The sequence below is a fragment of the Dasypus novemcinctus genome, chromosome 3 (genome assembly GCF_030445035.2).
Source record: "Dasypus novemcinctus isolate mDasNov1 chromosome 3, mDasNov1.1.hap2, whole genome shotgun sequence".
Classification (NCBI taxonomy): domain Eukaryota; kingdom Metazoa; phylum Chordata; class Mammalia; order Cingulata; family Dasypodidae; genus Dasypus; species Dasypus novemcinctus.
Genome location: NC_080675.1, coordinates 51,461,154 through 51,481,113, shown reverse-complemented (window position 1 = coordinate 51,481,113; position 19,960 = coordinate 51,461,154). Strand labels below are relative to the sequence as shown.

The 19,960-nt window shown below is 39.4% G+C and overlaps 1 protein-coding gene across 6 annotated transcripts in view; it reads left to right on the top strand.

The window, feature by feature from the left end:
* DAAM1 (dishevelled associated activator of morphogenesis 1) overlaps nt 1-19,960 on the top strand; it is a 176,740-nt gene that overhangs the window by 146,896 nt on the left and 9,884 nt on the right. For all 6 annotated transcript variants that reach the window (XM_004452468.3, XM_058293354.1, XM_058293353.2 and 3 more), the window contains 5 exons: nt 2,607-2,691; nt 10,092-10,198; nt 11,918-12,006; nt 12,875-13,043; nt 18,817-18,924. In XM_004452468.3, the coding sequence (XP_004452525.1) occupies nt 2,607-2,691; nt 10,092-10,198; nt 11,918-12,006; nt 12,875-13,043; nt 18,817-18,924 (558 nt within the window). The remainder of the gene's footprint in view (nt 1-2,606; nt 2,692-10,091; nt 10,199-11,917; nt 12,007-12,874; nt 13,044-18,816; nt 18,925-19,960) is intronic.

Here is a 19,960-nt window from a genome sequence, read left to right as displayed (position 1 = left end):
TACGGTTGAGGCTTTAATTTTGCTATATAAGATATCCCCTGTCTTACCTTACTCATGCCAAGTTAACTGACTTGTTCCATTTAAGTTTGAAAGTTTTCCTTCATGGCTTTCTGGTGAACGTGTTGATGAGGCAGTGATTTTCCGAAGAATGGCTAAAAACAAGTCAGAGAACTCTGCTGTATACACCCTGGAAGTTGTGTGATGGCACAACAACTTGAACTAGGCGATAGAATGGGACTTTTTAACACAGGCAATTTGGTGTTGCCCAAAGCTCCCTTTGGATGTAAGAACATGAAATAGAAAAGAAGGGTGTAAGTAAAATGGAATTCCCAAATGTGTTCCTTCCCTTTCCTAATTATTGGTATATGAAACCACATTCATTTTAAAATAACAGGCAAGAGTTTTAACAAAATCTTGTAAAAATCTAGAGAAATCGGTGATTGAGCGCCTGCTTCCCAAGTATGAGGTTCCAAGTTCAATCCCCAGTGCCTTCTCAAAAAAAAAAGAAGAAAAAAAAGTAAAGTCCAGAGAAAAGGACAAGTCCTATGTGTCCACAGTGGGATACACCTTGTCCTGCTCCATCTACCTGTTCTTTTCTCCTTCCACAGCTTTTATTTTCACCCCCCATTCATCTGGCCTTCTCATGGATCTGTGAAATTGTGGCTGTGTGTACTTTACATGTGTTTGTATTTTGCGTGTTTCAGCTTACGATTTGATTCTCCCAAAGATTATAACCTCTTTTAAAATAAGGACTATGTCTTCTAATTTCTTTCTTTTTTTTTAATAGTGTGTTTTTTTGTTTTTTGTTTTTAACACAAAGCATATATTGCTTTTTTCTTTTTAAAGATTTATTTATACCCCTCCCCCAATTACCGCTTGCTTGCTGTCTGCTCTCTGTGTCCACTTGCTGTGTGTTCTTCTGTGTCTGCTTGTCTCCCTTTGTTGGATCATCTTGCTGTCAGCTCTCTGCGGGCGTGGGCCAGCTTGCCTTCACAAGGAGGCCCTGAAAAGCAAACCCAGGGCTTCCCATATGGTAGATGGGAGCCCAATCAGTTAAGCCACATCTGCTTCCCTCTAATTTCTTTTTAACTGCTCCTGATGCCTAATAGGTATTGTATCCAGAGAGGAAACTCTGTGAAATAATGAATAACCACATTAAGTACTGTTTAATGAATAAATAGTTTTATGTGAATATTAGAATGTACTGCTGCTTTTATTTCTCGTGGTGTAGAAACAGTTCCACCTTGTAGAGTATACCTCTAGTTTATTGAATTCGTTCTATGGTCAGGCAGTATGCTGAGCATTTTACTTGCATGATTTCATTTAACCCTCACCAAAAAAAAATCATATTTTATGTTGTTAGTATCCTTATTTTACAGATGAGAAAACTGAGGCCTAATAAAAAATTTTTTCTAAGGGCATACTGACCTGTAAGTGTCAGAGCCAGCCCTGAAGCCCAGCCTGTCTGGTGCCAAAGCACCTGCTTTCAGACATTTCACTTGTTTCAAGATATGTATCTATCTTGCTCTCTATTTGTATGTTTATTTCTTATTTCCAGTCCTAAATGTGATTCTTCTTGAAGAGCATCAAATAGAATCTATCAAATGATGTTACTGTTCATGGTGGGTTGTAAGGAAGTAAATTTTTAAAAATAAGCCTGTCTACTGTTTAAAATAAAATAAAATAAAGATTTAGTTGATAATCTGATTGCAAGTTTTTTGCCCTGGTTAAAACTATTGGTGGAGTCTAATAAAACCATATTTTCACAGATATGTTTTAATTTCATGATTCACATTTCACAATCAACAATTTACCTTCCTGATATAATCAATATATAAATCCCTAATTAGTAAACTGTTTAGTTTTGTGGTAAACAAAAAGACAGAAAACATATTTGTGTTTTTGCTTTCAACTCTTCCCCATGGGATAATAATTAGGAAAACAGTATTTATAAAAAGAGTTCAGAATTAGCAGTCAGAATTCGTAGGTACTGCAAATTTCTATATGTTTGACCCCAGGCAGATCACTTAGCCATTCTGAGCCTCAGTTTCTCTATCTATTTAAAAAAAATAAAAATAAAGACATCACAGTTGTTTGAGACTAATGAAATAATATATGTGAAAAACCCTTCAACTATAAAGCACTTATGTAAATTAACCATTGTTAAACTTTTTAGGTTCTAGCTCTTTCAAAATCAATTTTTAGCCTTACAGCAAACTTTAAATGCTTCATATAAAATCAAGATAAGAATTAGTTCTCCCCTCTCACCTGCAGTTCTTGGATACTGTTGTATAAAAGAAAATGATTATGTATGGGTACTTACCCTGTTTCTAATATTCCAATCCCTTGCTTAACAAAACTAACCAATGCAACATAACAGCTTTGTTCTCTCTGTCAGCAGAGCATTACAAAGCCCTGAAAGAATGTTAAAGCATTTCGGAATACTATTTTTAAGTGTAATAGTGTGAGGAAATAAGCTTTCACTGAGAGATTTTGAGAAAAACATTACTTGAAAATCAGCAGCTGAAGCAGCAAAATGAATTATCTTGTATTAAATCTTAATCCTCAAGCCAATATTGTTAAAAACAAAACATTTCTTTCTCCAGGTTGAAATTATCCAATGATGAAATCAAACGGGCAATTCTAACAATGGACGAGCAGGAGGATCTGCCCAAGGACATGTTGGAACAGGTAAGCTGTCAGAACATAAGTGACAACTGAATTTCAACAAGGAGTGAGATATGGAGATGGAGTGTTGCTGGTAGATTTCCTCAACTCTGAGTTGAAAAGTTGAACCACAGTTCCTTGTGGTTCTATTTGGAGACTTTATGACCTTTTTCTCTTTTTTCCTCCAAATGAGAAGGATGTCAAATGCTTGGAATCTATAATGCCAGATTCTGAGTCTCAAGTTACAATTAAGTTGTTATTCCTTCATTGGACATATAAAATCTATTAGCTTTAGTTGAAAATCTACATTTCACAGGAAAATCCAGAATCTCTCTACACTGTGAGATCACAGGTTATTCGTCATAAACTGATCCAATACAATTGGTGTCTTGGCTCACAATTCCCACAACCACAAAAGCCACTGTTAACCCCCAACGCTGTTATGTACATCCTTACTTCCTCATGTGGGTCATAAGGTAGGTTGTAAATTTCTTGGGGTAAGCCTTTTCTCTTGTATGGCACCCTCTTATGTCATAAATGCCAGTAAATTTGAGTGTCAAGTGCTAGCAAGTACTTGATGTCACATGCAGGAAGTCCACAGCTCTGTCCATGGCATTTGGAGATTGTTTTTATTATCTATAGCCAGGCAGTAAGGTAATGTGGTGGCCTGGTCTCTCTTCGTGTAGCATTTCTATAGTGCCCCCTGCTTAGCCATGCTGACATATTCTATTCAGCGCCTTGTTCAGTTGTCCCCCTGAATGAAAGTGTTAAATTTGCAGATATTCCAGGGATCATCGCCAGTTTCTGTCCCTTGTCCCTTAGTCTGGGACTACATTTTTCTCTACTTTGTGATGAAGATCTCAGAATGTGCTAGGACTGTTTTGTCTCTCTGTCCCATTGTCCTTGGGGCAGAGTAAGATTTTGAGGATTTAGTCAAGAGGTCTGTGTTTGTCTGAGCCAGGTCCTCTCAGGACCAATCTTGTACACAGTAGACATGATTCCTGGCTGAACTTGAGGTCTCACCTGTCGACATGTGTTTTAGTCTGCCAAAGGGTTGCCGAAGCAAAGGAGATTTATTTGGGATAAAAGCTTACAGTTCCAAGGCTATGAAAAGTCCAATTCAAGGTACCGTAAGAGGTGCTTTCTCATCAGAGTCAGCTGCCATGTGTTGAATTAAGATGGCGGCGATCTCTGCCTGGTCTCTGCCTTCCCCTTTGGGCTCTCTTTCTCAGGCTCAGCTGCTCCACTTTCTTCCCAATTTCAGCTGCAAACTATCAGGCATAAGGCTCACCTTCCCTTGAGCTGCTCGATGGGCCCAGCCTCTTGAGGGCTTCGTGCTTAAGCAGTCCTCTCTGTCACATCGCAGAATCAAAATATACCTGATCCCTTTTTTTCCTCTGTCTGAGTGAATGTCCTTTTATATCAGACCCCACAAAGGACAAAGACTCACCCTGAGTCATGCTGCACTGAAGGAGTCCAATAGAAAGCCCTAAAGCAATCTCATCAAGTAATCTAATCAACGGCCCCTCAACTGAACTCAATGCAGTCGAAGGTTATCACACCCAGAAGACTAGAATACTTTTCACACTTTTTCAATACTTTCTTGGAATGCATACAATATTCTCAGACTGCCAAAATGTGCTTAAGCTCCTTGTCTTCTTGGTTTGGAAAGCTAGTGAGCCTAGATATGCTCAGCTCCAAGAGCAGAGGGCAGGGATATTTTATAGTGCTAATTGTGATCCTGGCTGCTCAGGGTGGGGTGCCTGGTTGTCCACATATGCATTTTCCATGCTTCTTACTGGTGTCCTGAAAGGCCTTGGACACAAAGCGGGGATGAGTGAGGTGTGGGGTGTCACTACACTTAAAAAGGACATACTCCTCCCTGAAACCTCTGCAGCTGGAATTGTCCTGGGTGAAAAACCTGAAAAGGTTTTCATATTATCCTTCAGTTATCAAAATGGTCAATGACTGTGTTGTGAAATTCAGATGCCCTATATGGGAATGGTTTAAAAGTAATTCTTAAACCTAATTTTGATTTTTTTTTTTAGAGGCTTTTATAGTTCCTCCACACACTCTTCCCTTCCTTGTTGTAAACCAGTCAAAGCAGAGTGTCTGCCCTGAGAGAGAGAAGCTCCATGCCTGCCAGCCCACAGGCGACCCTGAATCCTAGTTGTCTGGATCAGATGTTGCTCAGCCATGGTGAAGAATTGTGCATAAAACTGCTTTACTCCTTAGGCCCTATGGACAAGGGCATGTTTAAAATTCCACCAGATCTGTTTACTATGAAATTGCACCCAGCAAAAGTCCTCATTGAAGAAAAGGATTTCAAAATCTTGCCAAAAGGGCTTACAGTGCAAATCAAATGTACTTCAAATAATTACAATTAAGAAAATCAACCTACTGAAGCAGAATCTTGCCAAGCAGGACCCTTTTGACCTGTCTTTGCTGAGAATTCTGTGTGTACTTTTCTCTCTGGTCTTTCTTTTCCTCTTTATTTTACCATTATTCTTCTGCTTCCTTTGCCATCTACAATGCTTTTCCCAGACAAGCATTGAAACCAGTTCTGTTTTGCTTTGGGCCACGTTCTTTCCCTCTACTGCTTCTTGTTGCATTGATCTCACATTTGTTGCTGTGATTTCTGAACTGCATGTGTCTGATTTACCTTTTCCATGCAACTCCCTGGCATCATCCACTTCCGTCCTTGCCCCCTCTCCATCCCATTAGGAAGGGGGGGGTGTTACCTGCATATACTTGTCCCCACCACTCCCCTCTGCCCAGGACCTGGCCAATTGACTGTCCCTCGTCTCTGGACCTCATCCAATTCTTCCCTTTTGAACATTTGTTCAAATCTCAGCCTTAAAAATGCATTCCCACACTTCCACCTCCCTGTCCTCTAAACACAGGAACTCTTAGAATGCCATATCCCTGTCTAGCTACAATACTCTCCTTCTGGAAACAGCCAAAGTTCTTGAAAGCTTATCAACACTCCTCTCCTGTTGCTCCCCCACAATCCACTGCAATCTGTCTTTTCTACCTCCCTAAATCTCCCCTCACTAACGAGGTTCACAACTTCCTTATTGGCAAAACCAGGATACGCTTTGCTGTCCTTACCTTCCTTGATGTATTAGTGGTGTGTGACACCAACATACGATGGCCACTTCCTCCATGATTCCATGAAGAAACACTTTCTTCCTTTGGCCCTGTAATACCACATGGATCACTCTGGCTACCTCATTTGCCCTTTGGGATGTTCTTCCTCTTCTTGTCCCCATCCCTTAAATGCTGGGTTCTCGCTGCATTTTTCTCTTAACAGTTCCTCTTGTTATCTCACATATATGCATTCAGTAACCTATCTATTACAACCAACACCAATACTTTGTCTTCCTTAAAGATTTTTTCAGGATTTCATGCCCACTTATCAGCTGCCTGCTAGAAATCACTACATGGTTCTCTTGGGAGTATCTCAAATAGTAGATTTTCCTCTCCACTCCCACCCCATCTCCAACCTTCTTTTCCTGGAGTCACTTTTATATTCTGTGTAACTGTTACCTAAGCCAGAAGCCCAGACCTCATCCTTAACAACTTCTCCTTCCACCACCAGAGTCAGTCCATCAACAGGTCAAGCCCGTTTTATTAAAGCCTCTAGGATCTGTTTACTGCCCCTCCCAGTCCAGACCACCATCATCTCTCATCTGGATTACGGCACTAGCTATTTAATCACAACACTCTAACACAACACTGATACCTTCCAATTCTTTCTCCATTCTGCAAACACAGTGATTGTTTTAAAATGCAAACTCTTTTCCCTAACTAAAATTTTTAAGTTCTATCCCAGGACCCCTCAAATTAAGATGAATTTCTTCAAAGGCCCTTGTCTACTTCTCCTACCTCATTTATTGCTACTCTCTGACCTTGCCTACCCCACCCCACCCCATTATACTCATACTTTCACCTCCCTGAATGCTGTACTGTCTTTTCCAGACCCTGACACATGAAGTGCCCACAGCCTGGAATATATTTCCAACCTCCCACCACTCACCTCCTTTTATAATTCCAATTGTCTTTCTCTGGTAGCACCCTAGACTCACTGCCTTGGGTTTTCTGAGGTACCTTGGTTAAATCCAACAAGTACTTTGAAATCTCCAAAATGGGTTGCCCAATGCTAACATCTCCTGTTATGGAGAGAATCACAGAGACTAGAAGGTCACTATGGTTTTTTGTTTGTTTGTTTTTAATATATTTTTTTATTTTATAAGAAATTTAGATTACATGAAATGTTACATAAAAAAATATATAAGGGATTCCCATATGTGCCTCTCCCCACACCTCCCACTTTTCCCTACATTAACAACTTCTTTCAGTAGCGTGGTACATTCATTGCAATTGATGAACATATTTTGGATTCAAGTCTCTTAAACGTACACCTACCAACTCCAGCACCAACTATCAGTTCAAATAAAAAGGACAGAAAAATCTGTGGACTAACCATGTGCCTGCCAGGCACTCAGCCTCAGCAGAGTTGCAACACCTACTCTCCAGTTCATTGGACTTACCCAGGTCAGCTAACAGGGAGGTGAAGATGATCAACCACCATGCCAGGGAACTGAGAGTGCCTACAACTTCATATAGGAGAATCACATCCATCAGCCTTGTGTGATCTAAATCCTCTCTCAATTTAGAGGTAGAGTGGACATCACCATCCCAGGGTCCACAGGATGGAGGAATAAAATATGGATTAGAATAGACTTACTGGTATTCTTCTATATAACTGTTGTGACTCTAACAATGGAAGAAATTTTATCATTGATGTGGAGACAATGGCCATAGTAGTTGCCGAGGGCAAGGAGAAGGAAGAAGAGAAGTAATGTGGGGACATTTTCAGGACTTGAAGTTGTCCTAAATGATATTGCAGGGACAGATGCTGGACATTATATATCCTGCCATAATCTACTGAAAGGACTGGAGGAAAGTGTAAACTACAGTGTATACTATAATCCATGTAGTGTAGCAGTGCTTCAAAATGTACTCACCAAATGCAATGAATGTGCCACAATGATGAAAGAGATTGTTGATGTGGAAGAAGTGGGGGGTGTGGTGGGGGGTATATGGGAACCTCATATTTTTTAATGTAACAGTTTTTGTGCTCTATGTATCTTCAATTTAAGAAAACACAATAAAAAAAAAGAAGAGGCATGTATACAGAAGTCGTATCGAGTCCACTTGGGAGCACAAATTCCAAAGTAGGGCCCACTGGTGAGGCATCAACTTCTAGAGCCATCTGCTGCGGGACCATAGGACATGGGTATCTTCAGAGCCCTCAGGAGGCCCACTATTTGGGGTAGTATCTACTTTGGCAGTCAATGAGATCCTGCTGAGACATGCATAAGCGTTACCTCTGGGAAGACCTCCCGACTCACACTTTGAAGTCTCTTAGCCATATAAATTCATTTGTCTTTACCTTTTCCCCCTTTTACTCAGGGCCTTTTTCCAGTTTCATTGCTTATTGGTGTTTGGTAGTAATCCCTTTGTACCAGGGAGGCTCATCCCCAAGAGTCATGTCCCATGCTGGGGAGAAGGCAATGCATTTATATGCTGAGTTTGGTTCAGAGAGAGGCCACATTTGAGCAACAGGGAGGCTCTAAGGAGGTACTTCTTAGGCACCCTACAATACTAGGCTATGTTGCAACTTCAACAAAGGCTTATAAGGATAGTCATAAATATCAAGTGCCCATCAGTAGACACTAGTCATTGCCCCTGTACTTGGGTGATTGTTGCTGTTCCATCAGAGAATGTGGCAGAGCTCCCCAGGATGGGAATTCAATATTCTTTCAGTTGTTGTATGAATCTTTACCTACTGTAGCAATGCCCCATGAACACTTGAACACATTTATATACCTTATATGTATGCCCAGGTGAACTTCTTCCCATTATCCCCATCACTGACACACCACAACAGTGATCCTCTCCTGCCATAGTTATAACCCTTCTGTGATCCAAAACTTCTTCAAAAATGAAGCCAAGAATATCACAAATACAATTATTAGGATAATGAAATAATAACGATAGGTTTAAACATAAGAAATAAAATACTTAATAATTTGGAAAAACTAAAATTAAAATAAAGTAAACAAGAAAGGGGGGGGGGTATTAAAAGTCATATGTTAAAAAAGAAAAATCCAAGAACATCTGATCTAGATCTAGAAAGTAGCCTGCAGGCACAGACATGTACATACACAAACACATGATTTCATAGGAAATCAGATACATACAGAAGTATTCTTTCAACTTTAAATAGTGTTGCCATTTCATCTTCATTCCATGCACATTTCTTCTTCCAAAATAAAATATGGAATAAAAATCTGCAAATCCCTGTCATCTAACTCTACATGGAACAAAAAAGAAATTAGAATAGGAATAAGCTAATCAAATGGAAAATATACATATAATTACTCATTCCAGCATGATGTAATAGAAAAACTTACAGGACTGGGAGTCAAGAGACCTAGGTTCTATTTCTGATGATTACACAAATGTCCTTTGTAGTCCCGGTTGTATTTCAAGTTGCTTAATGTCTCTGGCCCTCAGCTTTATCACTTGGAAGGAGAGTGTTGAACTAAATTATCCTTAGGATCCCTCTAATGGTCTATGCAAAGTTGGTCCTGATAAGGAACAACTCTGACTTGAGAGGCAGTATCAAACAGAGGTATCAAGAATAAATCTTATATCAATTTGATCTTCCAACTGATTAGCAAACAATTATCCTAATAATTGTATTTGGCAATATTCTTGGCTTCATTTTTGAAGAAGTTTTGGATCACTGAAGAGTTGGTTATAACTATGGCAGGGGAGGATCATTGGTGTGGGGTGTCAGTAACGGGGATAAAAATAAGAAACTACAGACACCAAATGTCTGCCTGCCTTGCTACTTGGAAGATTAAATGTATGTCTTTCATACACTTTATGTTCTAATATTTGAAGGGAATTTTTAAAAATCTATTTTATTTTTTCAACCTTATTTTACAAATTCCCTTTCTATGAAATAATAGGTTATTGTAGTTAGAGAAACTTAAGGCACTTGCCATTAGGTAATGAAATGCAAAGCAGGGGATTTAGAAAGTACATGTAACCAAACCTACAACAAACCAAAATACAAATTCATGTTTAATGGTCTAGCAGTCACAGTCAAAGATTCTGCACTGCTACCAAAATTGTCAAATAATTTTAATAAAACTGAATTTGAACTTTTTAAAAAAATTTAAAGTGGAAAACTTTCTGTTTTATCTGAATAATCATCTGTGAGCACAGGTTATATATTAACCAAAAGTTAAAATAATATCTTGATACAAATTAACTGAAAGAGAGGAAAATTACTGTGAGAATTTGAGTTACAAACCTTAGCATTAATATTTGTGTGTGCTCTTTAGCTCTTGAAATTTGTTCCTGAAAAAAGTGACATTGACCTGTTGGAGGAACATAAGCATGAACTAGATCGGATGGCCAAGGCTGATAGATTCCTTTTTGAGATGAGCCGGTGAGTTTAAAAATGCATCACTAGTAAATTTCTAAGAAAGTTAAGCTTCAATTCAGGGGAGTGTTTAGACCAATTAACCTTGTTTAGCTGGGGGCCTTCTTAGATTTTAAATTTTTTCAAGTCCATGCTATGTGGAGTTTTATTTTGTTTATTTGAGTGCTTGCCCACAGATGAGACAGGGTTAGAAGTTTTTTACAGTCATCTCCATTTCTGAATTTCTTTGGCTCATGTGCTTTGACATAATCAAGTCCTAAGTTTTTCTGGTTCCAGTCAATGTCATTCTCCCTACTACTTTGATTTCCTAGGATGGTATCTCATACCTTCTAGTAACTGGGCATATCAAGGTTTTTGTAAAACAGAAAAACAGATGGACACAGGCTATGTCAAACTCAGAGTGCTCATAATTGAACAGCCAGGTTCTGAGTGTCAAGTGATAACACATGTATACATCGTGAATCAATCATAGTACTCTTCCCCTTGGGCCCTTGACAAGCTTTCTGAACCCTTCTTCAGAAAGCCCTGTAAGCAGCCACTGCTCAGTAAATGGGCTTCCCTTGAGAGTTGAGTCTGCTTGCCATTCAACACCAAGTGAATTGACCCTACACTGGAGAAGGAGCAGTGATCTTGAAACTTGCAGTCAATCTCAGTTTAGAATTCTGAGTGCCAAAGGCTAATAGTGATGATGAGGTGAACGTCTCTCTCATTCTACATTTCTGCCACATTCAGACTCATTCTGTTGTTGTTATTGCATCTCAACTTGCCATTTTATTAACTGCTCTAAGACAAAGGATGGTTTTGAAATTTTGTAACGTGCGCCAGGCAACCTTATGTGTAGACAAGTAGATGGTCACCTACAATAGCTGCCATTCTTCAGTGTCTAGCTCTTTGCAGGCACCATGCTATTTAATCCTCCTAACAGCCCTGCCAGGTAGGCTGTTAGGTAGGTAAGGAGATATTCTCTTCATTCTGTTTGCAAGGAAAAGAAGACTGAGCAATTAAGGTACCTGTTTAAGGTCACCCAGTTAGAAAAGAATCTGACTGCAAACCCAAGTCTGTCTGGTTTATCTGGTATATCTTTGGAGGAGGGTCTGGTCCTAGTCCTATTGTACTGAAACTTCTCTCATAGAGCCTGTTAGGCACAAGACTTGGATGAGAGTGCCCCTGAGCAACATAGAATAGCTTGTCTTGGTGGTTATCAAAGGACAGTGTGCATCCCAGTTCTGTCTAGTTGCTGTCTTAAAATGTAGAGCTTGCTAGCCCTGAGGGGAGCAAATAAGGAGCTAACTGTTATGAAAGTGGAAGGAGTGAGGAGAGGGTGCTCAAAATTTTGTGTGAAATTAAGAAGTATGGGAAAGTATAGCAAATTACCCTTTATTTGCAGTGCTGTGAGGAGACTTTACATTTTCATTCCATTACATCTCTTCTATGTTCAAAAGAGAGAGGAAAAGAGACTGTAGTCAGTGGCAGCCAGCTCTCACTGCCTTTTTCGCAGTTTCCTTATATGATTGAGAGCTAAGAACCCTGCTTTAATTAGCCTTAATTCCTGAGGCAGGTCAGATGGAAATGGGCTCTTCAGGCAAAGTTGGCCTAGTACCCTATGTGCCTGTGCAGGAGAGGAGCTGGTGAGGTGGGGGAGGAGGGTTCCTTGTGGTACCTCTGGCTCAATGCTCACATGCCCATATTAAGCGAATGCTAATTAGTTTGTGCTTGCTTTTACAGAATTAATCATTATCAGCAAAGGTTGCAATCGCTGTATTTCAAAAAGAAGTTTGCAGAGCGTGTGGCAGAAGTGAAGCCTAAAGTGGAAGGTAAAGTCACACTGCCTTGGTTGGAAGGATGTTGGCCTTCAGTGCCAATTTAGAAGGGCAATCCAAGCATATAGAGTAAACATGATCTCTGTGGTGATTTTTCCCTTAAAATCTTTTGAAATTCTGATGGATGTTTTTCCTAAGGTCACCTGTAAATACGGGCCTACTGCCCTGGCCTGAGTTCTGGAGCTCATAACACACCTGAGTGCCGGTGCAATGTTGGGCTTTTTACTGAATCAGTGTTGATGAGGAATCAGTTTGACTTATACTAATGTTAAGCCTGTAATTAGCTTTCTTGCAAGAAAGTCTCACTAGATTTTTCTAAGGAAAGAGTTGAGGCTGTTATATGGTGTGATTTTTGAGACTGTTAAATTTTTAAACATTTGAACTGTGGGCAAGGCAACAGAAGAGCACACCTCAGAACACAGGCTGGAATCGGGAGTACTCTGGAACCCTGGCCTCTGTATGACACTGTGAGCTGTAACAAGTAACAATTCTATCAATGGCATTGATCAGTATTCTTTTCTGACTCAAGCCAGGCAAGAAAGTATTTGCAAAGGAATATGAGAAATGCAGTTGCTTCTCCATGTATTACTAAATGCTTAAGGTTAATGAGTCTGCCAAGAAAAGGATGGAAAAAACAGTAGAATTTTGTAGCCGTCTATTATTATCCTTCACAACTTCAGCTGACCCTTCCTGGGCCCCTTGTTCTTTGCTTCCAGTTGAGGGTTTCAGAAGTGCTCCCTGGTAAATCTAACAACCCAATCTTATAGTTTCAGTATCTGTTATTTTGTTTGTGGATTTAGAAGGGACATCACTGAAGCATCTTGGTTGTAAAAGTTTTGTTTTTATGTGCTTTGTTTTGAAGCAATTCGCTCAGGCTCAGAAGAGGTATTTAGGAGCAATGCTCTGAGGCAGTTGCTTGAAGTAGTTTTGGCATTTGGAAATTATATGAATAAAGGTCAAAGAGGCAATGCATATGGATTCAAGATATCCAGCCTAAATAAGATTGCTGACACAAAGTCCAGTATTGACAAGTAAGTATGAGCTCTTCCAACACTAGGAGAGTCCAGTGCCTAGGTCAGTGCTTAAACTTTGTATTCTTCTGGCTCTCCTTGGCTGCCATGGCCCTGCAGGCTCTGGTCTCTACTTCTTTTCCTCACTGTTTTCTTTCCTTCTCCAACACTGGTTCTTCCCTTACCTGTCCTATAACCAGAAGAATCCTCCTTCCTGGCAGGCTCTTAAATGCTTGGGAATTATATTTGTTTCTTATTGCTTTATATACACTACAAAATGTTTAAGATGCTAAATCTTCATGTGTGTGTGAGAAAACTGTAATGCCTTGCTAGAATATTAAATGCTTTAACATAGGTTTCCTTAATTTAGGAATCCAAGAATATCTATGGATGTGTTTTAAAGGTTCCATGAATTCCCTGACATTAGATGCAAAATTTGATGTGCACATATGTACAGTAAGAGAACAAGCACTTACTGAGGGTTTATATGCTAGGCCCTGTACTAGATAATGTTCCACATTCTTATTTAATCTTTCATAGTAGGTGCCACTATTTTTATACCCATTTTACAGATAAGTCATTTATCCAGATGGCAGAACCTACACTGTTAACCACAAATTGCCTCATTTACTGGGGAGAGAGAGGAGTATGGTTTTTCATCATATTCTCAAAGGTTTATATTACCCTAAACAAAACAAAAGCAAAAACAAAAAGAAGAGGGTTGAGGTTGGGGGTAAGATCCACAGCATTAGAACTAAGACCATTTCCCCAGAATTTTTTTTTTTTTAAGATGTATGTGTATACATGGTACAAGCACATGGGGAGTAGACTCCCTGGAGCTCACACTTTGCTGGCTCTGACTACTCGATAAAGCGTGTGAGAACCACCCGTGAAGGTACTCAGTCAGAGGGATCTTTTGCAATGGAAACCTACAAAGATAAATATCATTATGGTAAAAGAATAACTGACTGGTCCATGAACTCACATTTCATGTACTCTTTATAATCTTTCCTGTCATAAAGCTGGTAAGTGGTTATATCTGGCTTTGAACCCAGGTATCCATTTTCAAGAAGGATGTGAGGGAAGCGGATTTGGCTTAACTGATAGAGTGTCCACCTACCACATGGGAGATCCAGGGTTCAAACCCAGGGCCTTCTGGCCTCTATGGTGAGCTGGTTCACGCGCAGCACTGATGCGCACCAGGAATGCTGTGCCATGCAGGGGTGTCCCCTGCATAGGGGAGCCCCATGCACAAGGAGTGCACACTGCGAGGAGAGCCGTCCCGCACATAAAAAGTGCGGCCTGCCCAGGAATGGTGCCGCACACCCAGAGAGCTGACACAGCAGGATGACAACAAAAAGAGACTCAGATTCCCAGTGCTGCTGACAAGAATACAAGCAGACATGAAAGAACACACAATGAATGGACACAGAGAGCAGACAACTGAGGGGTGGGGAGAGAAATAAATTAAAAATAAATCTTTTTTTTTTTTAAATATGTGAAACATTTTTTGTACGTTGTTCTTTAAAAAATTAGGGTACCCATTTTCATATTCTAATATTACAGAGAGTTTCAACACTGCCAGGATTAATTATAATCCTAGGAACTGTTTTACTTTGAGCATCTTGAGAAGCTGCCTATTAATATTGATGGGTCTATGTTTGTTCTTGAGCTAGAACTGTGGCTTGTGATTAAAGGGCCTTAAGGTGAGCTCTGCTGTGGCAAAAATGCTGGGAGCCTAGCCTCAGTTTGTTCCCTAGCCCTAAACTATGACTTTGAGAGAGCCATTGAATAGAAGCTTTAGGGGAGACACATTTTGATGTTCTCTAAGGACATCATTGCAGCAGCCCAAGACTGCTACATACTATCCAGGATAGCACCTCTCATTGGCATTAGTACATAATTGCACTCGCTTTCTAAAAGTAGAGGAAATAGATCCCTCAGTCATTGCATGAAACCAGTGCAAGAACAGCAAACCCACAAGGAATTTACAAGTGCAGTATCAGTAAACTAAGAGAAAGAGAGCAATCCATGTCCATCCATTCCCACCCATCTGCCCCCATCCATACCCCTCCCTCCTCAAAGTTTGTCCAGGAAAGAAGAAATGCCCTTGGAGTTTGGATGAGTTTATCCTTCTAGGTTGCATTCTTAGTTTCCTCATGATGTATTCAATTAAAAATTGTTTATTGAACAGCTACCATGGGTAAGGGAACCCATAGACCTAGTTTCTAAACCTAAAGAATCCCATTTGTGGCTATGACTGAGAAAATGGTCAAAGGCCGTAAGCATTTAAATATGGCTTCTCAGGACACTGAACGTATCTTACTATTTTTTATATATCTTCTCTGGCTTAGAGCTATATAATTGGATATTCAAATATCTATTAAATTATTACAAATTATGCCATTTGTTAATAAATGTAGGAAACGCTAAGCTTCATTTCTAGCTTGTAAGGCATCTGCTCTTCTTCAGTCTTAAGAATGTTTTTGTTTTAAATATAGAGACAACTTTGTATCACCACCCTACAGTATTACAGTATATTTATAATTAGGGTTTGGAGAGAGTGTTCATGGGGAAGGGGGTGGGGGGTTTGGTTCTGAGCCATTAAAAGGAGTACCTTAAAGTAAAACCATGAACTGTTCCAGGGAAAATGAAAAGAAAAAACAAACGTGATGTGCGTTGGTTTTCTGTGATATGTTTTCCTTTGTACATTGAAGTTAGCAGCCTATATGAAGAAATTACCATGTTTAAATGCATTTGGGCTGTTGGTATTTAGCTGCTCATCACAAGACTCTTTAAAATGCTTCCTAGAAAGTGCACAACATTGCATTTTAAGTGAACAGACTCTTGTTAGAGACACTGAGCTGTGAAAATGCTTTTGCTGTCATTAATAGGTAAGGTCATGAGGCTTCCTGAGAGCTTTGTTTCTCTAAGGTTCTCACTGGCTTCAAAGGAGCTTGTGCAGTTGTTTGACTGTGAGCTTCTCTTACTAGAATTCTCTTTAGAAATACAGGCTATTCACCTTAGTTATTCCTAATCACTAAGGCTTATTATCCTGTATTTTCTATAGAGTTAGTGAAGCATAGTGCTATGACAACTCTTAATCCATCCTAGATGTAATGTTATGTGTTAAATTTTAAGGCTACACATTATTTCCTATCTTCTAAAGAGAGACTGAGGGGCAGGTGTTACGGTATGGCAATACTATTTTAATTTTAATGTAAGCACTTGATCCTTTTCAGAGCACTTTCACTTTCGGTTGTCACAATAGCCTTGTGAAATAATACAGTACATGCACCATTATCACCTATTGTTAGATAAAGAAACTGAGGCATTTTAAGCAGCTCATTTAGTTTGCCTATAGCCACAGCAAGCATGTGGCCATACAGGTATTTGATACCAGTTCCACTGGCCCGTCCACAGCTTTACTTTCCCATCAGATGGATCTTATTTGGAGTATCGTAGAGAAACAGGGCATCTTATTGCATGTAAAGTATAGACACCTCTCTAAGCAAGGGTGTTCTCTTCAACTGGCCATACTGATGTGGGAGGAAGGGACCTCTCACTCCCAGTCAGGTAACATTGCTGTCACATGAGAGAACAAATCACCAACCATCCCACCCCCCATCCACACCCCCTCTTACTCCTTGTTGAGGTTACTGTAGAACTTACCTAGTGTAATGCCTGCTCAAAAAGAATAAATTTTCTTTGTGCCTGTGCATATTTGATCCCTAAAGGTAATACCAGTGACTATGAATCTAATCAAACTGCATGGGACAGTCAGCATGAAGGATACTTTCACACTGTATTGAAGCCTAAGTTACTGGTAATGACCAAAGAATAATCAATGTGTAACTGTTTACCTGTTGTTATTCATTTCTCAAGAGTTGATTTTCTGGGAAACGGAGTTGGCCCAGTGGTTAGGGCGTCCATCTACCACATGGGAGGTCCGCGGTTCAAACCCCAGGCCTCCTTGACCCGTGTGGAGCTGGCCCATGCGCAGTGCTGATGCGCGCAAGTTGTGCCCTGCCACACAGGGGTGTCCCCCGCGTAGGGGAGCCCCATGCACAAGGAATGCACCCCATAAGGAGAGCCACCCAGCGCGAAAGAAAGTGTAGCTTGCCCAGGAATGGTGCTGCACACATGGAGAGCTGACACAACAAGATGACGCAACAACAAAAAAAAGAAACACGGATTCCTGTGCTGCTGACAACAACAGAAGCAGACAAAGAAGAACACGCAGCAAATAGACACAGAGAACAGACAACTGGGGGGTGAAGGGGAGAGAAATTAAAAAAAAAAATTATAAAAAAAGTTGATTTTCTCACATGAGATATTATTTGTATAGCAAATATGAAAGATCTGACCTAGTTTTCTACACTAAGGAAAATACTTACTGAGTAAGTATTTACTAAGTAAATTAATTGAAATAGTATTTTTCTAAAAGAAAGAAGAGAAATATTATTGACCATTGTGGATTTTTTTTTTTGGCCACATGGGAGGGTTTTCCTTGACTGGAAAGTTTTCTAATTGTGGAGGGCAAGGGGAAAAAAATGGAAATAAAAAAGAGTTTGGTTTTTTGGTAGGCTCAGAGGAATTTGATTACATTATCTCTTTGAAACTGTGAGGGTAACTAGAAATACTGTTCACTGTAATGGAAAAGAAAACCATTTGGCAACTCTGATTTCACTTTATTTGGAGATGGATGGAGCATTCTGAAATGACAAAATCTCTAAATTATGGACATGTTTGTAAATAAATGCAGTTATATCTTCCTTTTAGTTACTTCACGTAGACTAGTAGTTCTCTCTACTGGCTGTGTATTAGAATCACCAGGGAATTTTTAAAAACTCTTTTTAATGGCCCTGCCTCATTCCACTTAAATCTCTGGGTTGGGCCCAGGCATCTGGAATCCAGGTGAGCCTAATATGCAGCAGAGTGTAGGACAACAGGACCAGACCAACAGATAATATTCTCAGACAACTGCCTTTTCAATATAGGTCATTCAGGGTTTAGTCCTGTCACTACCACAGAGGGACCTGACCCAACTAACTGCAGCTATTAAGGATTATGTGGTTAGGAGCTGAAGCATTGCTAAAATTAGGAAATGGATACATGGCTATAAGGATATTACATACTTGATTGCCCAACCAGTGCCCACTTCAGGTTCAGCCCTGAAATAGGAGGGCATTCTTACTTTCTCTCCACCTTGGGTGCAACAGCAAAACAGATTATCAAGGTAGAGGCTTTAGTGGGGGGGAAATTATCATAGAGTTTTAAAGTTGAAAGAAAGCTTAAATAAGAAATTATCAGTAATTGTCATCAGTGAGATGTTGCCATGTGCTTTTAGACTTGAAAACAGCTGTCCTTTTCAGTGGAATAAACATCCCTTACTCCTACCCACCCTACCCAATCGTGCTTACACACTCACAAAGCATACCCTTTCTTTGGCTGGGTCCATCTTGAAGGTAGAGGCCAGCTTGTCCCCATTTGCTGTGATTCAGATTCACCTCCAACACCCATCACTTATCCAGTTTTTGAAGGACACTCCTTATAGGCCAAAGATATAATTCTTACCCTCTGCCCTTCCTTTTTAGAAGTGTATGTTTTCTTTTTATATGTATATAAAAAACCTGTAGGCTATCCCCCTCTCCCCTCCTCTTAAGAATCTGGACTTTATAGGAACTCCCAAATTTTGAAATTAATACAGGAACATGCATTGTGGATTTGAGCACCTGAGTATATAAATCTTATGTAAATATTAACTGTGTTTAATACTCTTCTTCAATCATAGGAACATTACCCTTTTGCACTATCTCATAACTATTGTGGAAAGGAAATACCCTAAGGTTCTCAGTCTAAATGAAGAATTGCAGGATATTCCTCAAGCAGCAAAAGTAAAGTAAGTTCTTATTGTTGAAAGTAATAAGGTTTTGAATATATTTTTGTTCTAGCTCCTTTGGTATATTGCTGTATTTGATTTTTTGACTTTGACAAAACCTAATTTTCTGAGTTATTAAGAGTATAGGAAAGGAATGTGGTTTCACTGGTATGTCTCTAAGCAATAGAAAAACTAAATGCCAGAGTGTTGCTACTGTGCAAATATACACACTCTCCCAGAAACCAAGGCAACCCTAATGAATTCAGTCTTTATGCAAATCAAGAAACTAAAAATAAAATGGAAACCTGCCAGACTTTTACCACAAACTTCACACTAGGTGTCAGAAACTCCAGGAGCAAGCAGTTTTCCTTGCTGTTCTTCTTTCCCACATTTGGTACTTTTTCTCCCAAACATATTTAAATTACATCTTTTAGCAGTGAATTTGAAAAGCCTAATGAGCATCCTAACTTTTTTCCCTGTGGAGAATTTGGTAGAAATATACTATGTAAGGCATGAAGTTAAAAAAAATTAATGTACATGGAGTATTTTGAATTTGCTTACATGTGAGTTATTTGCAAAGATTGAGTTACAATCTCTAATGTTTAAAAGCTTTCAAATAGAAAGCATTTTGAGAGAAGCCCATGAGAGGGAACTTGTATAACTTGAAAAAAAATCATTGAAATTTAAGCCATTACCTTGAACTATTCATATTACCAAAGTTTTAGTGAAAAAAGCAACATTCTAAATATGAAGTTTTGTGGATTAGCCAGTTTCTCTTACTTGTTCAAAGGGAACCCAAGTATGGCAAGATGTTTATTTCTACATATGTATTTTTACATATAATACTTAAGCAAGATTTTTGTGAGCTTGAAACAAAATATTCATGAACAGATGAAAGATTTTTCTCTAAGTTTAAAACATTAGTTTTCCATGAGATCTGAACATTGAAGGAAATTTTTAAAATAGACTGGTATGGATTTGCAAACATGAAATATTTAAACCCATCATATATTTAATACATTTAAGTCACACACTGATTATTAAAATGTTGCTATCT